This window comes from Chaetodon trifascialis, chromosome 11 (assembly GCF_039877785.1).
Source record: "Chaetodon trifascialis isolate fChaTrf1 chromosome 11, fChaTrf1.hap1, whole genome shotgun sequence".
NCBI classification, from domain to species: Eukaryota; Metazoa; Chordata; class Actinopteri; order Chaetodontiformes; family Chaetodontidae; genus Chaetodon; species Chaetodon trifascialis.
The window spans coordinates 15,561,433-15,585,990 of record NC_092066.1 but is presented as its reverse complement, the minus strand read 5'-3'; the positions used below and the strand labels follow the sequence as shown (position 1 = coordinate 15,585,990).

At 42.0% G+C, this 24,558-nt stretch overlaps 1 protein-coding gene across 6 annotated transcripts in view; it reads left to right on the top strand.

The window, feature by feature from the left end:
* The window catches only part of LOC139338849 (receptor-type tyrosine-protein phosphatase S-like), a 68,484-nt gene that overhangs the window by 15,724 nt on the left and 28,202 nt on the right, over positions 1-24,558 (top strand). For 3 of the 6 annotated variants that reach the window (XM_070974132.1, XM_070974129.1, XM_070974127.1), the window contains exons 3-6: positions 3,687-3,832; positions 5,226-5,367; positions 14,030-14,218; positions 21,739-21,849. In XM_070974132.1, coding sequence (XP_070830233.1) covers positions 3,687-3,832; positions 5,226-5,367; positions 14,030-14,218; positions 21,739-21,849 — 588 coding nt within the window. Of the gene's footprint in view, positions 1-3,686; positions 3,836-5,225; positions 5,368-14,029; positions 14,219-21,738; positions 21,850-22,637; positions 22,650-24,558 lie in introns of all 6 variants that reach the window. The other 3 variants (XM_070974128.1, XM_070974126.1, XM_070974130.1) reach the window with 2 other exon arrangements.

Here is a 24,558-nt window from a genome sequence, read left to right as displayed (position 1 = left end):
TGTGTGTGTGAGTGAAACCAGGCCTGTCAGTATATTATCTCTGGACTATGGCGTTGTTAATATGTTTTGATAAGCTAGAAGGTCCCATCAGCATGTTCCTCATCATCTCCTTGATTACAATATTTGCACATATTTCCTGCCTCAGTGGTCCACACACACACACACACACACACACACACACACACACACACACACACACACACACACACACACACACACACACACCCACACCCACACACACACTCACTCACACACACATACATACACCCCCATACACACATGTTCAGACAAACTCAGCTGTCGCTGCCCTGAAAATATAACCTAGCTGATTTTTTAAGTGGATGCAGACTAAAGGTGGTGATAGCGCTTCTCATAGCTTGAAAATGAAATATATTCAAATATATTTTTCATTTTCCACTTGTGTAACCTATTTGAGGCCGTGATCCTTTGATAAGACTGACATCACCTCTGAAATATTTTTACATTCACTGAAGAGCTAGAATTACACAACACACAAAACTCAGTTGAAATGTTGTGGGATTTAAAATCTGTGCCTCTGGACCACCTACAGTGTATGTCTGCAGAACAGATGGTGCTGTAAAACAGCTCCATCTCCTGTATCTCTCCAGCTTCTTCAATAAAGAAAAACAGACAGCAAAATATGAAAATATCGAACGGAGTTGATCTTATTTTCTCCACTGACACGATGTATTGCAGATTGTGTAAATTAGAAGGAAAAAATGGAATATTAACCTCCTCCAAAACATCCAATCAAATGTAAACAAACTGGCAACAGGGAACTCTATTCTTCTCTGCTTCACCTGCAAAGCTGATCCAATTTGAAAGATTTTTGCACACATCAAATGGGAACATCCTAGATTGCAGGTGTACACTGTTAAGCTGGTGTATAGAAATAAAGATGACTGCAAGGTCACACAGAGGCAGAATTCCTACTGTAATTACCCAAAGGTAATTACTTATATGTGGATGATTGTTTCCACAGAACAGGGCCGCCTAACAAGAACAAACATGTATTCACATATTCTTCAATAGTCCTACAAAGTTGACTTGGTTGCCACAAAATCTTTAATGATCGGCCTGTGTGCTCAACGCCAGATTCTTATAATTTTACACTTAATTAGTTAAGTGATGACCTTATAACAGACAGCAAGCGTTCCTAAAAGGTGAGATTTGTTTTGGGCTGTCTGGGTCTCAGTGGCTCAGCTCAAATCTCTTCCTCCTTTTTGCAAATAAATGAATTAATTTCAGACATGTCACTTTGCCTTCACTGTTTTGAATTTTATGCAAAACACATTTAATATTTCCCTCACAAAAATGATCTACATTTAACATTCAAATGCAGAACAATGTCAAAATCATGCAAATGAAGTTAGGAATAATCCCAGCCAGTGTTGTTACTTATGTGTTCTCTTTTGAGATGGGCCCATAAATCATCTTTACAAAACCATTTATCCTCCCTGCAACGAGACAGGATACTCCCCCATCATCTTTGTATCACAGAATTATTTTTGTTGCACACATTCGCCTTTGAGATGCAAACAGACTTGACAGCAAAGACACACAAACAGGAAGAAATGCATTATTAAAAGTGGCTTAAAGGCTTGTCAGACCACAGCTGGTTGCACTTAATACCTTTTCCATAAGTAAAGTAATGTTTCTGTAAGGCAGCATTTCATCAGGAAATCAAGAAAAGAATTTTTCTATAAAAAATTGAAGTTACATTTTTATAACTACAAGCCTGATCATACTGTGACCTGGAGCTCACTCAGACCTGCAAATAGTTTTTTGCTCACATGACTTTCTAACAGCAGTATTTTACTGTACCTGCTGGTCCAAGTCATGTCTCGGCACAGCAGTAGTCAGTTAGTCAGTCACTCAGATGATTACGGGTTACAAAGGTGTTTCATTAAAAACAGACCAGCGGTAGATCACTGATAGACCCGTCTGGTCCAGTGCACCCGAGTGAAACCTACTATTAAAGAGACAGAGCTCCTCATTAGTCCCTCATTTTCCATGCAGGTTTCTAGAGCCATTCGATCATAACAAGTCTCTGTATAGTGCAAATCCATCCAGAGCCATTGCCTTGCAGGGCTTTTCCCTGGCTTTCAGAAGAGGCTTAAGTAGTAACATTGCCAGTGGGGTCGATTTTGCACGAGGATTGGTGTTGAAGCGCATTTAAGAGAACACAGTTTTGGACTCAACATAAAGCCACTGAAACCCATGTAGAAGCCCTAAGAAGCACAAGAAATTCATTCATAATCCCATAGCCATGACATTTTTTGGACTTTTGATTCACACATTCTCATATTGTTGGCAGGGTAAAAGGGCAATTTGCTCAATACTCTGTGTGCCTTTTTAAGAGTCTAACAGGCAGGAAATATCCCGCTCTTGAGTCCTAAAATGGTGGGCATAAATTCACTCCGATTGACTATACTGAACCAGCTTTTTGCTTCTTCCTGTTGAGGATTATAGCAAGCATAAAATGAAACTACTTTATTTCTGACATTCAGAGTAGGTCTTTTAGAGGCACAACACAGTGCAGGAGGCGCCGGAGCAGTCGTTTGACATGGCATTATTCCAGTTGCTGTCAAGGCATTGTAGTGAAACTGGAAAGTGTTCTGTGTGGCTGTTAGCCAGTGAAGCAAGCAGGTGCGGGAAGAAGTGAAAACAGGCTGAAGAATATGCTAGCAATTATTAGAAAGGCAGTTTTTTTGTCTTCAGAGTAGAAGTGAATCAACACAGTAGGACCTCACCCACCCAGACTCAGGGGGAGTGGGAGGAGGGATCCAGGTTGCTATGGTAAGGGTCATCCTGACTTCACCCTGATGGATAGCTGGCTGAGGAGGAGTTAAAACGGGTGCCATGGCAACAGGCTACAGACAGATAGCACAGGGTGGGTGCGTGAAGTTGTTTGATTGATCTGACTCAGCCACTGTGGAAAAATATAGGTTCAGTACTGTTGGCTCAATATCGGTCTTGGAAATTGCTATTTTCTTACAGAGGGCAACCGCTGCACTTCCGCTTCCCACATCAGCTGCATCATAACTGCCAAAATTGTTCTCAAAGTCTCCCCTGAGGCAAAGATAGGAAATTAACACATCTAACGTTGGTATATTCATTGTATTCGTTCAGATAATCAGAATCTGCAAGAACAGCAAACCCCCTATAGGTGTTAGTGTGTGCAAGCACAAAATGACACCTCTGGTATTAATACATTTAAACCAATTATATGCTGTGAATTTGCAGCCAACACTTCTCCTACCTGTGAAACACTCATGTGTCATGACAGCCTGCGCTGCCTGCAGTACGAGGGTAGCCTGCCCTGGAGGAAGCATAGAGAGAGAGAGAGAGACACAGACAGAGAGAGAGATGTTCCTCTGAAGCCCAACCCCATCTTTTATTTATGACCCACAGGAAGTCCTTCAGCATGTCCTCTAGATGATACCCAGGAAGTAAGCACAACACGCAGCCATCAGAGAGCACAAGCCAGCAGACCAGTCACTGACAGTGAAATGGGGCGTGGTCAGCAGGGGGGTTTTTGCTGGTTGTTGAGTCAGTTTGATGTCCTCTGGGTGTAAGGGTATCAACTTTCATGCTTGTGCTTTTCTTTCTTTCATTTTTCTTCTTTTATTCCTCTCCTCCCTCTCCCTCTCTCTGTCTCTCAGCTCCGCCGAAGTTCACCAAGATTCCCACGGACCAGATCGGCGTGTCAGGGGGTGTGGCATCATTTGTGTGCCAGGCCACTGGCAATCCCAAGCCTGTCGTCTACTGGAACAAGAAGGGCAAGAAGGTCAACTCCCAGCGTATCGAGGTGGTTGTCACAGTGCACAATGGTTAACCCCTACTGTAGCCGCATGACAAATACACAGCAATATAAACAGCAATAAAGATGTATTAATATATGAATGTATACAGTATAGTAATTACTATGTTGAGGTTATACTGTGTATTTCAATATTTATTCTTGCTGGATTACATATGGTAATTAATATGAATTGTTATTAGTATTTTTTGTATTGTAGAGATGCAATAACCTTGTTTCTTAAAGGAGTAATTCAACATGTGAAACTCATTTATCTGCTTTCATGCTGAGAGTTCAATGAGAAGATTGAAACCACTCTCTTGTCTGTAGGCTAAATAGGAAGCTAGAGTAAATTATCATTACTTCACATAAAGACTATTGGTAGGCAGAAACAAGTTGCCTGGCTTTGTCCAAAAGTAACAATAAAATCCACCTACCAGCATCTCTTAAGCTCATTAAAACATCACATATCATTTGTTCACTCTGTACAGAAACAGTGAGAAACATGGCAAGTTGTGGTTTTATGGGGAGTTAGGGTGCTGGAACCGTTTCTTGGCTGGAATCTTCCTGGAGTTTTGTCATCACCATGAGGTTGTCAGGATTAAACAAACAAGATACGATGTGTTAATAAGTTAGTTTAAGAGGTGCTGGCAGTGGATTTTTTTCAACTTTGGACCGAGCCAGCCAACTGTTCGCCCCTGCTTCCAGTCTTTATGCCAAGCTAAGCTGATCGGCTCCAGGCTTTAGCTGTAAGGTAAAGCACGAACATGAGAGCGGTATCAGTTTGCTAATTCTCCTAAAGGAGAAATGAACACTTCTTTGAAATATTAAATTGACAACAGTACAGTTTTTGCACATTTCAAACATAGGTTGGAAGATTGATTTAAAGCATATATAATCATTGAAGGCAAACTGACTGCATCAGAATTTCAGAGCATTTTTCAAAACTGACATTTAGCACATTGCATAATACTTTATTTTCCATCACATGTACATGTTACTTTCACTCGTATGAAACAGGCGAGTTCATATCAATTCCACAGAGCTGTTTAATTCCAGCAGCATAATCACAGTACAGGCCTGGTATGCAGTAAAATGACCTAATGGTTAGAGATTCAACCCCAAATGTACCATCTACTCTGCTGAAGTGTCTTTATGCAAGACACTGAATCCCTACCAGCTCCAGGAACGTGAGCTGAGCCTGACCTCGTGGAAGGGAGGGCAAGTAAAACAGGAATTTCCTAGTAGATTAATAAATTATTTAATGGTGATTATTATTACATTATAACTGTAAAAACAATGCTAAGTTAATGATAAACAACATTACAGTTTACTGTACTAATCCATATGTTTACTCTGCTGTGGCTAATGCGCCTTTTCGTGTGGTTCTGTGGCTGTCCAGACCGTAGAGTTTGATGAGGGTGCAGGTGCTGTGCTGAGGATCCAACCACTCAGAGCACCCCGGGATGAGAACATCTACGAGTGTGTGGCACGCAACAGTGAAGGAGAGGTGTCTGTCACTGCAAAGCTGGCCATTATCAGAGGTGAGACACACAAACCCTCTCCCCACACACACCCTATCTCCATCCTTTTCCACTTGAGTGCTGCTTTCCTTTCACGTGCACACACCTGATTTCCACCGTCATCCCGGGTTCCCTGGGCTGTCAGTTGTAGATGTGACAATAGAGCCATGCCACACCCTGCCTCCACAGCAGGCTTCAGTCAACTGTTCTTTTTATAGTTCCTCTTGAGTGCGACCAAGCGTGATCTGGCCACAGACAGGTCCAGCTAGCCTGTTAGCTAAAGGGTACTTTAGCATCCCACTCTTCTGTAATCACGGCGCTTCCCAGCTAGAGTGAGGGTGGTAATCTAATGTACACCGCCTCTTTGCAGGGAAACTTATCCAATGTGGTGCTCTAACATGCTATGAACTAAAGTTGCAGCATGTGGCTGCAAGTTTAGGATCTGAGTGCTGGCTGCTCGCCCAGCGCAGCAGGAAAGGACGAAGAAATAGAAGGATGGCCGTGCGGGCTGTTACTACATGAGGAAAAATCAAGGGATTAGGCCTCAGTTTGGCAGACGACCCATTTCTGCCAGCAGACATTGAGGAAGAGAAGGAAAAAGGGAGGAAGAGGTCAAGGAGAGGTGAGAAGGAGTGTGATGGAGGGTGAGGAGGTGGGGATAAGTTGAGTAACACAACAGGATGGCGTGAAACAATAGAGATGAAATGGGGTGTCGGAGGAGTGGTGAGGGGGTGTAGAGGAGCAGGAGATGGATGAGGATAGTGGAGTTGGCAGCGCTGTGTGGTAAGCAGAAGGCTGGTAGCCCAGGGAATAGACTCCTGTCCATCTGTTACCCGGCCCATCATCTCTGCACACACAGCCCCAATCTAAAACACATTACCACATAAACTACACCTCGAGGGCGAGACTCTCAGTGTGTGCGTGGCTGCGTGAGCCTGTGCCTGTTTGTGTGAACGTTTCTCCGCTGAGATCAGTGTACTGTGACGTCCCATGTCCCCTCTGTGACAATAGAATCAGCTTTCTTTGATTCTTCCTAATCAGCTGATGTGCTTTATGCTGTAAATCAAACATAGGACTGCGATGAATGAAACAATGCTTGACCCAAAGCACCAGCCAGACTCAGAGCCAATATAGTTTCATTTGGATGGATGCATGGATTGCTTGTCACTGTGTGTGGTGGGTAATATGATTTCTACTGGTTAGATAATATAAACAGACAGATTTTGTCATATGGTATGCTATTGGCATCCCTTTAGTATCTCAGGGTGCATTATGTCATTGTGGGCAATGGTGCAAATCAATGAGCAGGGCGTTTTATGGCAGTCTCCTGGGTTTTCATATGATTTTTAGATCAGTGTATTGAAATATTATTATTTTTTTAAGCCTTTAGTTGGCTGAATTTGCCTAATGATGGGCATTTCTTTCTAGTTATTTCATCCATGAACTATTTCTCAATTGATTTTCCTCCAAAAAAAATGACATATTCCATGATTCCATTTTGTTCATCTCTCCTCACCCCTAAATTCCTATTTCAGCATTTACCTCAAATGATAATCTCAATGTTTGTCATGGAGACACAGGAGTTCATTTAAGGATACTATAAGCTTATATTACGGCTGTTTTAATTATTTTAGCATTGTTTCAACTTGACACAACTGATGACTGTAAAGGCTGCAGTACCCATAAGCCTCAGCAGCGATTGCAGTGGAGAAGAAGGCAGTCAGAGGTGCGAAACAGAATGTTACTAACCAAAGAACACTTGACCATTGAAATTGGGAACAAAACAATGCACCATTGTCACAAAATGTATCTGAAACTGATCCAGAATTTGAAAGTAAACTGTGAAGTATACTCTTTAAACTGCTGAATGTATTATCAGCTTTCTACAAAGTGTAAACTCTAGCTTTTGCCTGCTATTAACCCGCTGTTAACGACTCAGACAACAAGATGTTCGGCTCTGTGATTGCATCTTTGTTACCAAGAAGCTTATAGTTAGTTTCTCCACGTGTGTTTTTTTATGTAAAAAGATTTGTAACTTTGACTTTGTATCAAAAAATGGTAATTTCAATCACAGTTGCTCATCTTTTATAGTGATGAGATCATGCCCATCCAAGCCTCTGAAGTGCTCCAAATGTCAGTCACCTAACATATGCCGAAAAATGGGGATAATGGGACATTTACTTCCAGACACACCTCTTCCTAAAAAACTATAACTGAGTGTTTCTGACTATTTGACGGCATGCCCTCAAAGCCATATACCCCTACAATATGCTGACTGATATACTGATCGATCATGTTATCCAAGGATGCTGTTAGGTGCACAAATATATGCAAAATTTGTCTTTTCAAAATACGGTTCACTGGAGAAAATGTCCACCAACCCCTGAAGAAGAATGGAGGCTTTCCATCACTGACCAAACCGCTGAAAAGTCTTTTCATCCCCTGATGTGTTTCATCTCATCACTTTGTGTAATGGCTGACCGACACTAATAGCATTGTTGTACAGTGTGAGGAGCTTGTGGTTGGCCACAGGATATGGGCTGCTGCTCTATGGGCTGCCTAATGGATGCAGATGTGGTAGGTTCTGGTTGGGGAGATCATTCTTCTTTTGCCTTCAAAATCATCCCACATCAGCCTCCCCATCCTATTACCTACTCCTCTTCCTCCTTTCTCTTTTCTTGACTCCATATTTCGTCTCTGGCTCTAGCAGCCTCCTCTCTGGCCCACAGCGATGTACGTTTCTAATTTCTTCTCTCTTGTTTTATTCATTCTTTCATTTTCTGTGCCATCTATTCTGCCTGACCCTCACTGTCTATCCAGACTCTCTCTCCTCTCTCCTCCTTTTGCATTTTTACAAGCTCTCTGCTGCTCCACCCACCTTCACCCCCTCCAAACCCACACCATCCCCTTTCCACCCAAACTGCTGTTTTCTATGGACACTGCAGTTGTGTTGTTCCGCCTTCAGGAGATGTGAATATCTGCAGTTCTGCATGTTTGAAAACCTCTGGTGGGCGAGAGATTCTCATCACTGCAGCTGTGCATATACAGTATGTGTGTGTGTGTGTGTGTGTGTGTGTGTGTGTGTGTGTGTGTGTGTGTGTGTGTGTGTGTGTGTGTGTGTGTGCATGAGCAACCTGCATGACTGTGTATGTGGGTGAATGCATGCACATGGATTTCTTTGTGTATGGGTGTGTGCATGTGCGTATTTGTGTGTGTACGGCTGGTTTGTGCAGAGTAATCCTGATTATACCCACCTCCCAGTGTCCCATTTTAGGAGAAAGGGAGGTGAGGGATGGGGGAGGAAGAGGGTGAGAGAGAGAGGGGGGAGGAGAGATGTTCTGCCACCACGGCAAACACCCTTCAAATGAACAACAGAGTCAGATCAGTGATTCCCCCCAGGCGTCTGCTGCATTGGCAGGCCGGCGGCTCAAGCAGCATTTCGGTCTGGAAACAACTGAGAGTATCAACTCAGCCTGCAAGAGGATTACACTCCTTGAGTGAAGAACCAGCTCTTTCATCATATATACCCCCTCATCTTCACTGTTTTATTCCCTCCCTTCTTTCCTTGCAGTCTATTCTTCATGCATGTTTGTATGCAATAGACTGTTATGTGTTGGATCACCATGTTTTGTGAGTTTAGTCTCCTCCTGCTGGATCTGTGCGGAGAGCCAAAGTAGGGCTCAGGATGGTGGGGACACATGTGGGTTTTTGGTGGGATTGACCTATGGTTCTGTCTGATTCTGCATTGTATTGTGATCTATTATCATAAAGGCCCATTAGCATTTAAAGTGCCCCTGTTCAGCCCTCCTGCGGTCTATAGGAGTCAAAGCATTACAGCCTCTGAAGACTGCTGAGCGCTGGCACATTAATCCTAAATCAGGCTCCCTAAGATCGGCTTTTATTCAGGCTTCTTTCATGCACATGGCCATTCCCCCCTGAAATGAACTGAAAGATGAATAGGCAACCTGTTTCTTAACCAGGACGAATGATAATTTTCTGTGGGGAAGCGAGTGTTTGTGTGTGTGTGTATCTGTGTTCGGGCGACTGAGGGAAATACAAAGAGACTGGAAAAGAAAAACCTGGATTCGTGTTTGTTTGTTTGCATCATATGCATTATGTGTTTGACTTTGTGTGTGTGAGTGTTTCTATGTCCTAGTATTTGTGTGTGTGTGTGTGTGTGTGTGTGTGTGTGTGTGTGTGTGTGTGTGTGTGTGTGTGTGTGTGTGTGTGTGTGTGTGTGTGTGCACACGGACGCATGAATTGCATATTTGCCCAGATTCGGTTGGCTTCACCGACTGGTTTTGGGCACAGGGCCTGATTGCCCTTCTGCAAACATAACCAGGCCAAAATTTACGCTCTCAACCTCTTGATACACACAAATACACACAAACACAAAGCTCCAGGGAACAATACTGGTTGGTCCTTGCCAATGTTCCCCCAAACGCTGTTGACACACACAGTGTTTATGCACACATGCCGCATTTTTCCATAGGCTGTCTTATCAATTTAACCAGGAGATGAAAAATAAGCGGTACTTTAGCACAGCAGTGTTTGTGTTTGATAAATGATTCATTTGTTGAAAAATGTGATCAAGGCCATGCCCGCAGTATCTATTTCAAGCAGTCGCTGACTCATCCAGGAGCCGGGCTGAATACCTGTAGCTCTCTTTTCTCCTCTCCAGTGAACTGTACTTCAGTGTCCAGCACAGTGTCTGCTGGTTTATCTGTATCTGCAGAACAGAGTATAAGTCTATCTATCTATCTATCTATCTATCTATCTATCTATCTATCTATCTATCTATCTATCTATCTATCTATCTATCTATCTATCTATCTATCTATCTATCTATCTATCTATCTTATATTGAGTAAAACTGTTGAGATTTCATAGTTTAGTTTGTTTGACACAATGCAAAAGTGGACACTGCGTCAAACATACAAATCAACCAAATGTAAAAAGTATAAAACGATGAGTCTCAATAACACACAAATGAACTAAGATGTTCAACAATGATTGTTGATTGTGTCTTAGCACCAATGCCAAACAGTTGTTGATTTCAGCTTTACAAATGTGAGCTTAATACCGTTTCAAATTTACATTTTTAGCTCTTGAACAAGCAGTTTGTCACTTTGTGCTCAGGGAAATTATGATGTATTTTCCCACAGTTTTGTGTAAATTTAGAAAATAAATGATTAACCAAACAAAGGAGGGGACTGTCCATTGTTCCTGACAGCCCATTATTCAGAAATCCCAGCAGACCAAAAAAGACCCGCCCAATGTCAATCTGATTGGCTAGCGCTCATCGCTTGATTATGGCTGGGGTTACATGGTTAGGATTTGAAAAAAATATCAGGGTCATAAGCTGGAACATGGGTGGGAAAAGGTGATGCAGGTAATCAAAATAATGGACTGTCAGAACAATGTAATGGCACCTAAAAGACAATAATCCTGTGATTAGTAATTGTGTCTGCCATTTTTCAAGCAAATGCCTGCTCCATCCTCAAAATGTGGAAAATTGCTATAGCTGTGATGGGCATTTTTTACTATTTCTTTAAATTGTATGGACTGAACAGTTAAACAATGAATTGAAAATTAAACACAATAAACTATTTTTTAAAAAAGTTTCAGCCAGAAACAACAAACATTAAATACAATTATTATATATATATATATTTTTTTAGAATATACTGTATTCTTATCATAACATTGTTGTTTTATCACATGTCCATTCATCCATTCATCTCTTTGTCCAGATTATGCTTTTCCTACTCTCTGTATTTGCACCGTTGATAAAGACCTGACTGGAATACAGAGCCACACCCCCTGCAAACACACACACACATACATGCACAAACACACACACATACATGTACACACACACACACACACACACACACATACGTCCACACGCCCCGAGCCCGCTGCAGCAGCGTGCTCTAATTAACAGCCAGGGAGTCCATGTAGTTGTTGCTGGCGGGGTGATAAAAAGACCATCTGAACCCTCTCAGGAGGGATGGGACAGGGGGAGGGCAGAGGGGGAGCAGATGTAGGTCTAGCATATTCCTCACCTCGGGGGAGTTCGCCTCCTGACCTCCCAATCAATCTCCCCCCTCTCCCTCCGTTCTCTTCCTCCTTTTTTCTGTCAATGGTCGTACCACTGGCCTCCATTCAGGTGGATCATTAGCATTGATCAGTCGGGGACAGTGGAATGGGGGAAGAAGGTGGTGGTTCCCCCCACCCCCACCCCCCCTTCCACTTAGGTCTCCATTGGCTGATATCAGACGGTTGGTATGAGGCCTGATGGCCACCTGAGCTCTAACCACAGCGTTCAGACTCGAATGTCGCCACCGGACACTCCTCTGAGCTCTGATGTCTTCTCGTGTCTTTTGTGGCATTTCTCCTCTCCTTCCTCCCCTCAGTCCCGTCATCAGCAGCAGCTTGACATTCTTATCTGACGGGGTCTCTCCAAAGCTGATGACTGTGGAAAGAGAGAATGAGAGCGATAGATCCTATCTCCACTCAGCCACTCATCCTCAGCACAGTGTGGAAACAGATGGTACACGTCTGTCATGTGGTTAGGTAGCAGGGGGCCCGGAGGAGGAGAGGAGCAGAGGAAAAACACAGCGACAGTTGACATGGCCGCGCTCTGCGTCTTGGACTGTGTTTTGCTCTGGGTATGTCAGTGATGCCCAGTTTGAGCTGGCTAACTTTTATGGGGTTTTGTTGTGCTTGACAATCAAGAGGCTCCTGTGGGTTTGATTTATTAGCTGAGGAAATTGCCATCTTGGTAATTGCTTTGCTGCTGTTGGAAAGTGGAATATATAATTATAGTTCCAGGTATGGGGGAGGTGCCTGTGTGTATGTGTGAGAGAGATAGAGTGGTTAAAATGGTAAGGAGAGGAGGAAGCAGGAAGCCTGATGGATGCTTGATTACGTGTCTGGCCATCTGGACTGTTGTCACTGAGCTGCTTAATCCCATTCACCAGAGAAAGTGTATGTGGATGTGTTTGTATGTGTGTGAAATGCAAAGCAACTGCTTTTCTGCGTGCACACACCCTTATTTTCCTGGATGTGTGTGTGGATGTGTTTTTGTACATTATTCCACATGTCGCCATGTTGCACAAATCTGTGAAGATGTTAATAAGAACATAGCTATAGAAACAAATATTTACATACACACACACACACACACACACACACACACACACACACACACACACACACACACACACACACACACACACATTTACATATTTGATTTAATATCGCTCATTACTTTGAGGGATATTAGATTGCCTTACATTCATTTCATGGAGACTCACCCTAACCATGACCATTACACTACATGCCTAACTCTTACCCTAACCTAAGTCTTCACCATAAAACTTAACAATTTACATTATGGAGATTTGCATAACATATGACTGTGAAAACAGATTTATGTCTCCACAATGTGAGAACACACACACTCACATACACACTTATCTACAGCCCCCCAATGTAATCAGACATATCCAGACACATCCCAGATCGGCCTCTCTAATCGTTGGTACATTTTAACAATTACTGCTAACAAGTCCTTATTACCCCCAGTGCCCTGCCCCTCCTCTTGATCCCAGCTTCTAATTGCTGCTGCTGTTTCTGAGCAGCTCTCTGCATAGTTATTAGACAGGAATCATTACCACCACAGAGCCAGACCATGGAAAACTCACAGTTCACTGCCGCTGCCACCAAACACCTGTGTTTCTGGGTTAGGAGAGTACTGTATGTGTATGTGTGTGTCTGGCTGACTTTCTACGTGTGTGTGTATGTGTGTGTGTGTGTGTGTGTGTGTGTGTGTGTGTGTGTGTGTGTGTGTGTGTGTGTGTGTGTGTGTGTGTGTGTGTATCGGCACTTAAGTAACTCCTGCTGACTGGGCGGTATGTTTATACTCCTGTAGAAATGGCCTGTCACACACACACACACACACACACACACACACACACACACACACACACACACACACACACACACACACACTAAAACCTAGCTGTGTGTCTGCCCGCCTACTAGATCACCTAATGACAAGCTGGCTGTAAGAACGAACACACAGCTTTGATGAGGAAGGGTATAGTGACTCCACTGTCCTCGCCAGTATCTCCACTTTCAAGGGTCTGCAGATGTTAAAGGCAGAGGAACAGTGGCTCTCACATCACTGTCTGCATGTGAGCGGGTCTTATGTTTCACCACAGAAGAAATGAAGAAAGGGATGAATGCATGGCAGCACTAAGTCTGTGTCTGTGCAGGCAGGCAGATAAACTGGTCGTTTGTGTTTCGATAAACTGCAGATCAACTGTCCCACAAAATAAGGAGCGCACACATTTGTTCATTATTGTTCCAGCGGATTCGCTCCAAAACAAAGTAACTTTTCCATGATCTGTTTTTAGCCATGCTAGACGCATGACTTCAGGGATGGCAGAATGAGCAGCAATCTGCTACACACCTGCATCTTAACATTGTTATGAGTATCTGAACATGCTAATGTTAGCGTTTAGCTCAAATTATGGCTGTGCCTAAGCATCGCAGAGCCTCTTTCGTGGCTATAGGCTCTTTGACTTGTTTAAAAGGGCCATTTTTGACTGCTTGATGTACATTTGATGCTGCTAGAATCTGTAAATTCTGAATACTTTCTGCATCCTTCCAGAGGACCTGTTGCCGTTTGGCTTCCCCAGTATAGACATGGGTCCTCAGCTGAAAGTGGTGGAGCGCACAAGGACGGCGACCATGCTGTGCGCTGCCAGCGGCATCCCCGACCCAGAGATCTCCTGGTTCAAAGACTTCCTGCCTGTCGACCCCAGCGCCAGCCAGGGACGCATCAAACAGCTCCGATCAGGTGAGATAGACAACGAGTTACTGTCAGATTATTTCATTTGAAAACAAGTAAACAAACAGTGCATCTAAAGCTTAGCATCGCTATCAGGTAAAATCCCTGTTGCTCTAAATTTGGTGATTATCATGTTTTAATTAGGATTGAGGGATTACATGCTCCTCTCTGAGTTTATCTACATCCTTTGGGGATGTGAAACCTTTTTAAAGCCAATTTCATAAAAGGATAATTGTGCCGTCCTTAAGCCCAAAAAAAAAGAAGCTGTTTTTATTAACATTTGGGAGAAAAGATTATAAAAAGATGACACTTTAAAGGCACAAATCTCCTTCCATTGTGGATTGTAAAGGTTGAAAAACATCATGCAACTGAAGAAAATGCCACATTTTATTTTATTTTAAACACTATCAGAAGTGGGTTGAAAAATTTCACGCACAATTCTATAGTAAATTCATTCTGAAATGTACACTTAATGTAATAATCAATCTACGCCAAAACAACCGTAATTCATTTTTGTCAGATTTCCAAATCGATAGATAGAGCAATGGGAGTTTCTTCACATTAGGTATTTCACTGATGCTCCTCTTATCTTTTGACCCACCCAGCCTGAAACTGTGTAAAATCTAAATGTAAGATCACTTTGCGAGCATTATTAAAAGGGAAAAGCAGGAGGGAAGCTTTTTGTGCTGCTGGAGAGAGAGGGGAAAGTGTGTGTGCCTGTGTGTGTGCAGACAGATCGGGGGGTGAATACAGAAGAATCACATCTTGCGTTTAAGACAGTTTGTTCAGCTTTGTTTATGCTCTTCTGTATAGATGATACAGTGTCTCCTGGAGTAGGCAGACGCGTATTTTCTCAGCCATTCTCACTCAGTTGTCCTCAGGGGGAATGAAAGTGATGGTGAGGCGAAACCATTTTGTTGTTGCTTCATCCATATTCTCTGTGCTCCTCCGTCCTGCCAGCCCCGATATCTCCCTGCTGTCAGCCAGCATCCACTGATCACTAGTGCCCTCTGTCAACCTTGTGTCTGCGTCTCCATTTGCAGACTTTGTCATGACGCTGTTTAAGCTAATTTAAGTGTCTCACACTTTCAAATTTTTGGCTTGTCGCCGTTGCTACTGTTGCTGGCTAAAGTGATAAATGTAACCAGGAGATGTCATCAGGCATAGCCAGCTACAGCTGATTATTGCTAACTGTGAGTTAGTTGAAAAGCCTGTCAAAACCAGAAACACATGAAAGGGCCTCAAATATGTAAATGATGGCTACATACCATATATTATGTAAAGCTTCATGCCTCAGGGAAAAAGTAAAAAGGTGTAGCAATGTTTTATATTGCTGGAGAGAGCTATAGCAACTCTAGCATTATAGTGCGATATGAAAAGGAAAGTGTAGTATCATATTGTTCTAACATATCCCTGCTCTTGATTTGGATTACGCTACAGTATTTAAGCAACAGAAGTTAGATTTATGCCTTATTGTTTGTAATTTCACTTTTACAAGGATGTGGACGTACTGCTTGGCAGACATAATGCTATTTCGTGTAAGGAGTTTGGCTGGGGTTCCTGGAACGTAATCAAATCCAATGAAGAGCAGGACAGAGTCGCCAATGTTAGCCTGAAGTCTGGTACAGTAACATCCAGGACTGTCTCTCACACAGTTGGATAATGCCACTCAGTAGCTGCTCCAGTGCTGAATGGGTCAACCTGTTTCCCTCACAAAATAATCTAACATTAGCTAATGATGTGCTCCGTAGCCTTGGAAATAAGACTACATTAGTCTTACTGTAGGTAATATGCTAATGTTTGCACTTAATTCACACAAACACAGTCTGTAAAACTCTTGATATCTGGAGTATCGCTCTGACTGCAGCCCTGTGCACATCGCTTCAACATTTGGAGAAATACAAAGCTTGTAAGGACTACGGTGTCTAGTTACAGTTGCTATGATATGCAAACCAGTTTTAGCTCCGACACCCATTCCCAGTATAATTTCCAGAAGCCTAGTGATGTGTAAAAATGGATACTTGCCACGGTGACATACAGAGTACCTGAAGTGTAATTGCCTCATACTCTGCGGCGGGTGTGGGTGGAATAGGACCAGCCTCACTGCTGCATGGATGTAGATGAGACAATAGATACACATACAAAAAAAAAAACACATCTAAAGTTTATTAGAAACATCAGAAACATGCCAGAGGGAGCAGTGCAGTGATTGTTTTAAAGATCCCTAATTACAATAAACAGTATGCAAATGTTTTTCTTTTCTCTACTTATAATTTATGAGAAAGCGTTGGTGGCCTTGGAGCTACAAAGTAATAGAGAACCTAACTCAAACCACTCCGTGCATCTTGAAACAATAGTTTTTGTTTACTATTTTCCTTCTTAGTAAGTACAGTATGCTTTCATTAGTATACTGCGATGTGCGTGGAGTACTTAGTTTCACCGCCCTCGCAGATACATTGTAAATAATTTAACTATCTATCATAATAAGTTTCACTTGGTCTGCTCTGAGGCTCATTTTGTCCCCTGCAGGGTGTCACACGGAGACATGACACTGATTCACCGGTACAGACCGTTAGGCCACATATCACATCAATGAAACAGTAGCAAGACAAATGGCTCAGTGAGATTCACCGCAGGGTTTAATAGGATTTCAAATCACCAAAAGCTGAACAACAAAATGCACTGTATAATGAACCAAACACTGCAGTGAGATGACTTGGAGGAAATCAATTACACCTGAGCTAGGCACAAAATAGCACTGAGATGTGTTATGGATGAAACACTCCTTTAAGATCTGTTTAATGGGGCGCCTTCCAAACAATGCCTCTGATTTAGTGGACGGCTGCCAGCTCTTGTTGGACTCCAGCCAGGGATCTGTTTTGGGCGGCAAACATTGTTTTCTCTCCGTCTTTCCTTTTCTTTCTCTGTTGGGTCTCGGAAATATTTTTATGAGCCATATGGGTCAGGATGAAAAATGATATTAAGAACGTCCGCACTCAAATCCCACAAAAGATGACTCTCAGCCATTTCACAGTTCACCAGCATCCATCATCTGTGGTGTCCTCCCACTGCAGGTAACCGTCCAATACGTGGCACTTGACAGCCATAGGCACCATGCATACACACCTAAAACCTGCACATACGTGCTATTGATTTCCTGAGGGTAGTAACATATGGTGCAGTATAGAGTTGAACTTCTCCTGACATCTTTATACCTCAACCAAGGCATCCATCTATTTTTCCATGCCATCTGCTGCACCAGTTTAGACGTGCGTGAGGAGAACCATGACAAGCTCGGGACTGAGATCTGGAGAGTTTACCTTAGCACTTAACAGCCTTCGCAGACCTACACTCTAACAGATGGCATGCGGTATGGACCCCGAGGTCGGCTGCTGGGTAATGGATGGACCTGTCTTGGCTAAGGACTGTGATCTGATCAAAGGTTGTGTTTATGGTAGTGGTCACGGTTTGGGTCACTTCATTTAACACACAAGACAGTGTATTTTCTTCTTATCAGCTGCACACTGCACCCATGATCTTTTGACTGACCACACATACATTTTTTCAAAGGCACCCCCCAGAATTATGAGTATTTTTTATCGAAGGCAGATTTTCTCGTCAGGACGGACTCAAAACACGGCGTGTGCATCACTCAGTACCTCAGCCACCGAGGTTATTTTTGGTCCTGTTTGTTTGCCTGTCTGTTAGTCAGCAGGATATCTCAAAAACACATTCCAAGGAAATTTGGTGGCAAATTAGGACAGTGATGTTCTTTTTGGTGAAGATCCAAGATTTTTTTTTGAAGGATTTATTAAAATTCTGAGATAGACAAACCTTTTACAGATGGTGTGAGTTGATGTTGTTTTTGCTGGGATTTGTTATACGTGCTTATCTTATCCCTATTAATGGTCATAGTAAAAATCCTCAATGTACAACATCAACTAATTATTTTTTTCATTGATTAATATGCTGATTATTTTCACAGTAGATTTTTGGTTTTGTCTGCAAACTGCCAGGGAATTGTGAAAATGCCTGTCACTGTCCAAAACTTATATATGTTGAATTTACTGTCACATAAGACTAAAAGACAGCAGCAAATCATCACATTTGACAATCCATCAATGGACTGATGATTTCAGGTCTAAATCAATTACACTGTGTACTCCATATTATATAACACTTGGAGTCACATTTGAGAAAAAAACATGATCAAATTACAGTGCGCAACTGAACTTGTTTGATCTCAGCAGTTGTATTTTTACCCTGCGTTAAGTAGAAATGTTCTGTTAAAAATAGGGGCCGCCTGTCTTAATTATTGTCCAGTCCCAGTTAGAAGTTAATGTCTCACCTTGGGGGGTAGACCGGAGTCCAGGTGATCTGTTTGACCTAGATCTTCTGGCAGAGCTATCGGGTTAGCGGGATCTGCTGCCATCTGATCGGCTGCGTCTCTGCCCAGCAGACATAATACACCTTTCGCTATTTCGCAGCAGCTCAATTTACTGAAGTCACATCCCATTCAGGGACTGTCAGCAGCTTCCAGACTCACTAACAAACTGTGCTCCCTCGTCTTATCTGTTATATTTCACTTTCTCCTTTTACAGCTTTTTGTCCTGCTTTTCCATCCTGACTGTCATTCAGTTTGTCCACTGCTACATATCCATCCACGCTGTGTGTTTATGTGTACAGGTAGTGATCTTTCTATGTGCGTATATACTGAACACCATGTATCGTCACAGCACGTTCTGCATAAAGGTAGATTTCAATCGCGGATTTCAAATTTGTGCTGATAGTTAGCCATATGAGCTGCTTCCAGCTGTCAGATGAGTTCTTGTTTGCAGATCTCCACCTGTCCAGCTCCATCTCTCCTCCACTCCGTCTTCTCCTTCTGCCTCTCTTTCTGGAGCGGATCCTCGGCTGTAGAGTAGATAATTTATTCCTGTTTATCTCCCAACTCTGCCCTGTACTGCGGGGAAATGAGAGATGGAAAAATAGAGAGAAAGAGGAGGGCACGAGCTGTTTCTCTTTCATGTAATGCAGAAGATAGAAGCAAAAGGATGACAGCTCCAGCTAGCAGGGCCTCGGCTCACTAAACACGCTCAAACACACAAAAACGCACTCTTGTACCCCAGCTGTGTGAGAGTAACAAGTCAAACTTTCCCTCCTCTGAGCCCCCAAAAACATGCTGTTTAAACTTCCGCATGCACTGATCAGCTGCTGTGTAGTTTGGAGGATCACACATACAAACTGCCTCTCTGGAACCTTTTAGTGCTTAACTGGCCAGGTTTTTAAGATTTAATCACTAAAAGCTTTTTTCGCCATTAGGATAACACACCATGTGTATTATATATGTCCGCAGTGGTGGAAAGAAACCAGTAAGTACATTAACTCAAGTACTAGGTTTAATTTTAATCCACTTCTTTAGTATAGGGCTGCAACTACATTTTCATTTTCGATTAATCTGCCTATCACTTTCTTATTTAATCATAGAATTGTTCGGTCTGTAAAATGTTGATCTGAGATCAGAAATGAAATTTTCATGTCTCTCTTTTGCCTGACCAGCACCAAAAACCCAAAGATATTCACTTTACACTTATATAAAACAAAGAACCAGACAAAATAGTTCACTTTAAGTCACTCAATTATCTGTCAGTTAACTAATTGATAAACGTATTCATCTTATGCTACTTTGTACTTCTACTCTACCAGATACTGTTACTACATGTCAGAGGGAAATATTCTGCTTTATTAACATTTTTTCTGTAGTTACTCTACAAATTAAGATTTTACATACAGATCATATGATCATCTTATAAAAAAAATGATGCATTGTTGTAGATTAGAATACCTATTAGTGTGTGAAGTAGTAGTGCTTAGGAAACAGTAGTCTGATAAAGAAAAAAAATTACTATTTACTAACATATTCTGGGTTTTCCTTTTTTTGCTTTTTTCTGCTTTTTTTTGGTGCAAATGCTACAGAAAAATGTATTTTGTCAACCTTGCATAAAAAGTACTATATTTTCTCCTCTATGTGCTGAAGCTTTGAGATATTCGTCCTGCAGACCTCTGCTGCTGCCTCAATACCATAATCAAAGGAGTTAAGTTTGTGGTTACATCAGACACATTTTGACAAATTATGTTTTTTTTATGTAATTTGTATGAAAGGACCCTTTAAATTTGGCACTTACGTCAACTAGCTACAAATGCCACTAGCATGTTAATGCATAATTAACATTAATGCAGTTATTAAATGTGTAATAGTGTAATATTTTACACTCTAAAAAGGATCATTCTGCATAATCACATTTTTTTCTAAATCCTTTGTGTAATTTTGAATGCAGAACTTTTACTCATAATTTAGTGTTTTTATGTTGTGGTATTGTTTGTGAAAATCAGTGTTAGGGCAGAACATACTCTATGTACTGCTTCTCTGTATATCGCCATATCTTTTACAAACTAGATCCCTTTTATGGGTCTCACAGAAGATCTGATACAAAACACAGTGCTTTGTGTGTGTGTGTGTGTGTGTGTGTGTGTGTGTGTGTGTGTGTGTGTGTGTGTGTGTGTGTGTGTGTGTGTGTGTGTGGGCTCATGCCTTTTTTTTCTACACGCTTGTGTGTGTGCGTATGTCATGTGCATTTGAGTTGTGTCTTTTTCCTCTCCTGCAGCAGAGTGTAATCCATGGTTTTGTGCTTCCTCCTCAGGCTTCATGTCAAAGTCAGTTTCAGATGAGATGAATATGACAGAGCAGGCTGAAAGAGCAAAAAAAAAAAAAAAAATCACTGCTGGTAATTCAAAAGGCCGGTAGCACAAAAAAAAAAAAAAAATCAAAAGCAGTAAGAATAGCGCTCCGTGAAACAAAAGAAACAAAAGAATACCTGACGAGCACTCTGTGTAATTATAGCACATTTAGGGAGACACTGTTTACCACGGTGGGATCAGGGTAGGAGGATAAAGATTGAGGACGTAAAAGAAACAAGTTGAGGAGTTAAAGAGCGTTGTCGGGTTGTTGCCGTGGGGTAAAGCTGTGTAGCTGCTGCCAGTTAACTGCCAGGATAGAAACAGGCTTTCTTCACGGCAGCAGTGAGCCTGCTGTAGGAGAGGAATCAGTAGCTTGTAACAACAAAAGGTCCTTTAAGTGTCATCTAAGTTTATAAAAAGACATTTTGAGACTTGTTATTGAGTTCCAAACTTTTTGGAAAAAAAAAAAAAATCAGATTCTTGAGTTTCTGTTCACTTTTGTAGGAAGAGAAGTGGAAAATGCACAGTAGTTCTTAAAAAATGCAGCTACTGGTGTATGAGAGCATGGCCCATTCAGATGGTGCCTCACAGATGTGACAACAAAGCTGACTTTATTGGATGCTGAAGCAATAGAAGAGAGGATACCCTACGGTCAAAATCTAACAGAAACAGACCAAGCAGATAAACATCTCCCAATGAGAAGGAGAGAGGATGCAAAGCAAAGCAGAAACATCTTCTCTCTCTCTCTCTCTCTCTCTCTCTCTCTCTCTCTGTCGCTCTCTGTCTTGCAGGGGCGTTGCAGATTGAGAACAGCGAGGAAACGGACCAAGGGAAGTACGAGTGCGTGGCCACCAACTCTCAAGGCGTGCGCTATTCCTCCCCTGCCAACCTATACGTGCGAGGTAGGACCTGAGCACACAACGCACGTGCACATGCACACACATGCAACGACAAACACACAGAAATCACTACAGTTAAGGTGCTTTTGGTATAAATTAAGTTATTTATTGTCCATACCTGTGCTCTTAAACAAGTATTACTAACCCATTCATTGTCTACAATATATGTTGATCCTGTTGTTTGGTATTTCTCACAACCACCCTTAACAAGTCCACCTTAAACCTTGGTGCGAGCCCCTTCAGTAAAATCACACTGAACATGAAGTTGGGAACACCCCTCGGTTTAACTGCATGGAAACATCACTGATCTGTCTACTAAAATGGTTTCTGTACAAGAGGCAGATAAAGAGGAAAAGATACACAGATTTGATGTGCAGATTTGAAGGAAATTGACAGTTAAACAGTCAGGATATAATTCTTAGATATGTTAATGGCATCATTTGGCACCCACAGGATCCCTGTTTAACTGATTGTAGATCTGGACTGTGGGTGCTGGTGCATCACTGGCTTATGGCTGAAAGACCACGACCAATTGTCACATTTGCAAGTTCTACTTTCTATGTTAAGTGGGATATCGGAGAAAGTGTGTGTGCAATGTGTGAGTGTTGATGGTGTGTGTGTGTGTGTGTGTGTGTGTGTGTGCGCGTGCGTGCGTGCGTGTGTGTGTGTGTGTGTGATGCAGTGGAGCGAGTGGCTTTGCGCTGGCCGTTTTTATTCTCTCTGTGTTTCCCCGTTCTCTCTCTCCCCCCTCACGTCATTGTGTTCTGCATCAACCCCCTTCCATCCCTCAGAGCTTCGAGAAGGTTGGTGTGCTCTTTCTTTTCTTTTGTTACTCCTTTGTTTCAGAAAGCTTCACTTATTGAAACAGAGAGAAACAAAAAAAAAAAAAAAAAAACATTTAAAGGACACCGAAGTAGATTTGAAGATTTGAAATGATTTTGTCTCCAAAATGAAGCGAGTTGATTTCTCTAAAGCTGCTACGATGATGAAGTGGTCTGCCTACGCAGCAGAGTGCATTGACTGCATTGTGAGGCCTTGTGTGCAGAACCCTTGGTATTGCCTTCACTCCCCGATCAATGTTTTCTGCATGGTATGATCTTGTTGTCATGGAGACCCAAGAATTGGAAGATTAAAAAGAGGCGATGTTTGCATGGAAGGAGTGAGAGAGAAAGAGAAAGGAGCACCGCTTGCATGTCTGTTGACTGACGGACTGACACAAGAGCATGGCACAGTGTGTGTTCACGCCTATTGATATGCTCGGATTGATATTATTGAACTTGCTGTCACGTCTTACTGTTGTCTCTTTTTCCTTTTGTATCATCATGTGTGACGTTGTGTCCCAGCTCCCATGTCATCTTCTCCAATCCTGCACTGAGTGGAAATGTTGCACTCGTGGTCACGCTTGTACATGTCCTTCTGCTCTAAAGTCACATTTGTTGTGCAAGTTTGTAGGAGTCAGTTATTTTGCAGGATTCATGACATGAACTCAAGATGGCAAGAGAACCATCACATCACCAGTGGTGGAAAGTAACTCACCATATTTACTCATGTTGATTCTCACGTGCAAATTTGAGGTACTTGTGCTTTACTTGAGAATAAGACTTGTACTTATACTCCACCACAAATGTTGTATTTTTACTCCTCTACACTTTTTGACAGCTATAGTTACTGCATAAATGAAGATTGTATAGATGTAGATAGATATAGATATAGATATAGATATAGATATAGATATAGATATAGATATAGATATAGGATGATGCATTCTTATACATTAGATGAGACACCAGTATATAAAATAGTTCAAATTAGTTTCACCTCAACAAATTGTAACAGGAAAAATTATATGTACATGTATGCATCAGTAAGAATTCTATAATATGATATTAAAATTCTAACATTATAATATACAACAGTATACCGTAACATTCACTGGGGCCCTTTTTCTGCATTTGAGTGCTTTTACTTCTGATAATTTATGGCAATTCTATGTCAATAACACATTCTTCTTCTTAATAAAGTTTAATTAATAAGAAATAAAATCCAACTTTGCTCAGTTCAGTACTAGTTTTACTGCCTCTGACTGGATTTCCCAGATATTCTTACCCTAATCGTAACCAATGGTCTTTCCTCATGCCTAAACTTAAGCAACCCCACCAACAAAGGCGTTGAGTATGTTGGGTTCTGGTATGACCACCAGCTTATGGCGGCTAATGTTAGCTCGCTTTAGGACACATTAGCACCGTGTCACTGAGATTACTGAGTCAGTTCACTGATTTGCTGGCTCGTTTCTGTTTATGCTACTGTTGCACTAATTTTAGCATGTAGCATTATCCTGTAACTGCCACTTGTGGCCACACTGTGTTACATACGTTGACTACGTTGAGGATCAGAGTACTCATACTAATCAGTATATATATATATATATATACATATAATTTTACTGTAATATAGCCCGTGCTTTATCTCACTGGCTGTTGCTATCTTCACTAAACACTCAGACACGCCTCTACTGACTGACATTTGAAATTCATATCCATTCACATTTTCAGATATCGAGGGGGATATTAATGATCCCCTCTTACTACAGTGGTTAATGAAAGCCGTGTCCTTGAGACAGACAGGATGGTGCTGCGTAAATGTCAGCTCGGTGACGGCGCTGAACGGGCATATAGCAATGCTGAGATACAGCGTAATCCTCATGGCTATGCC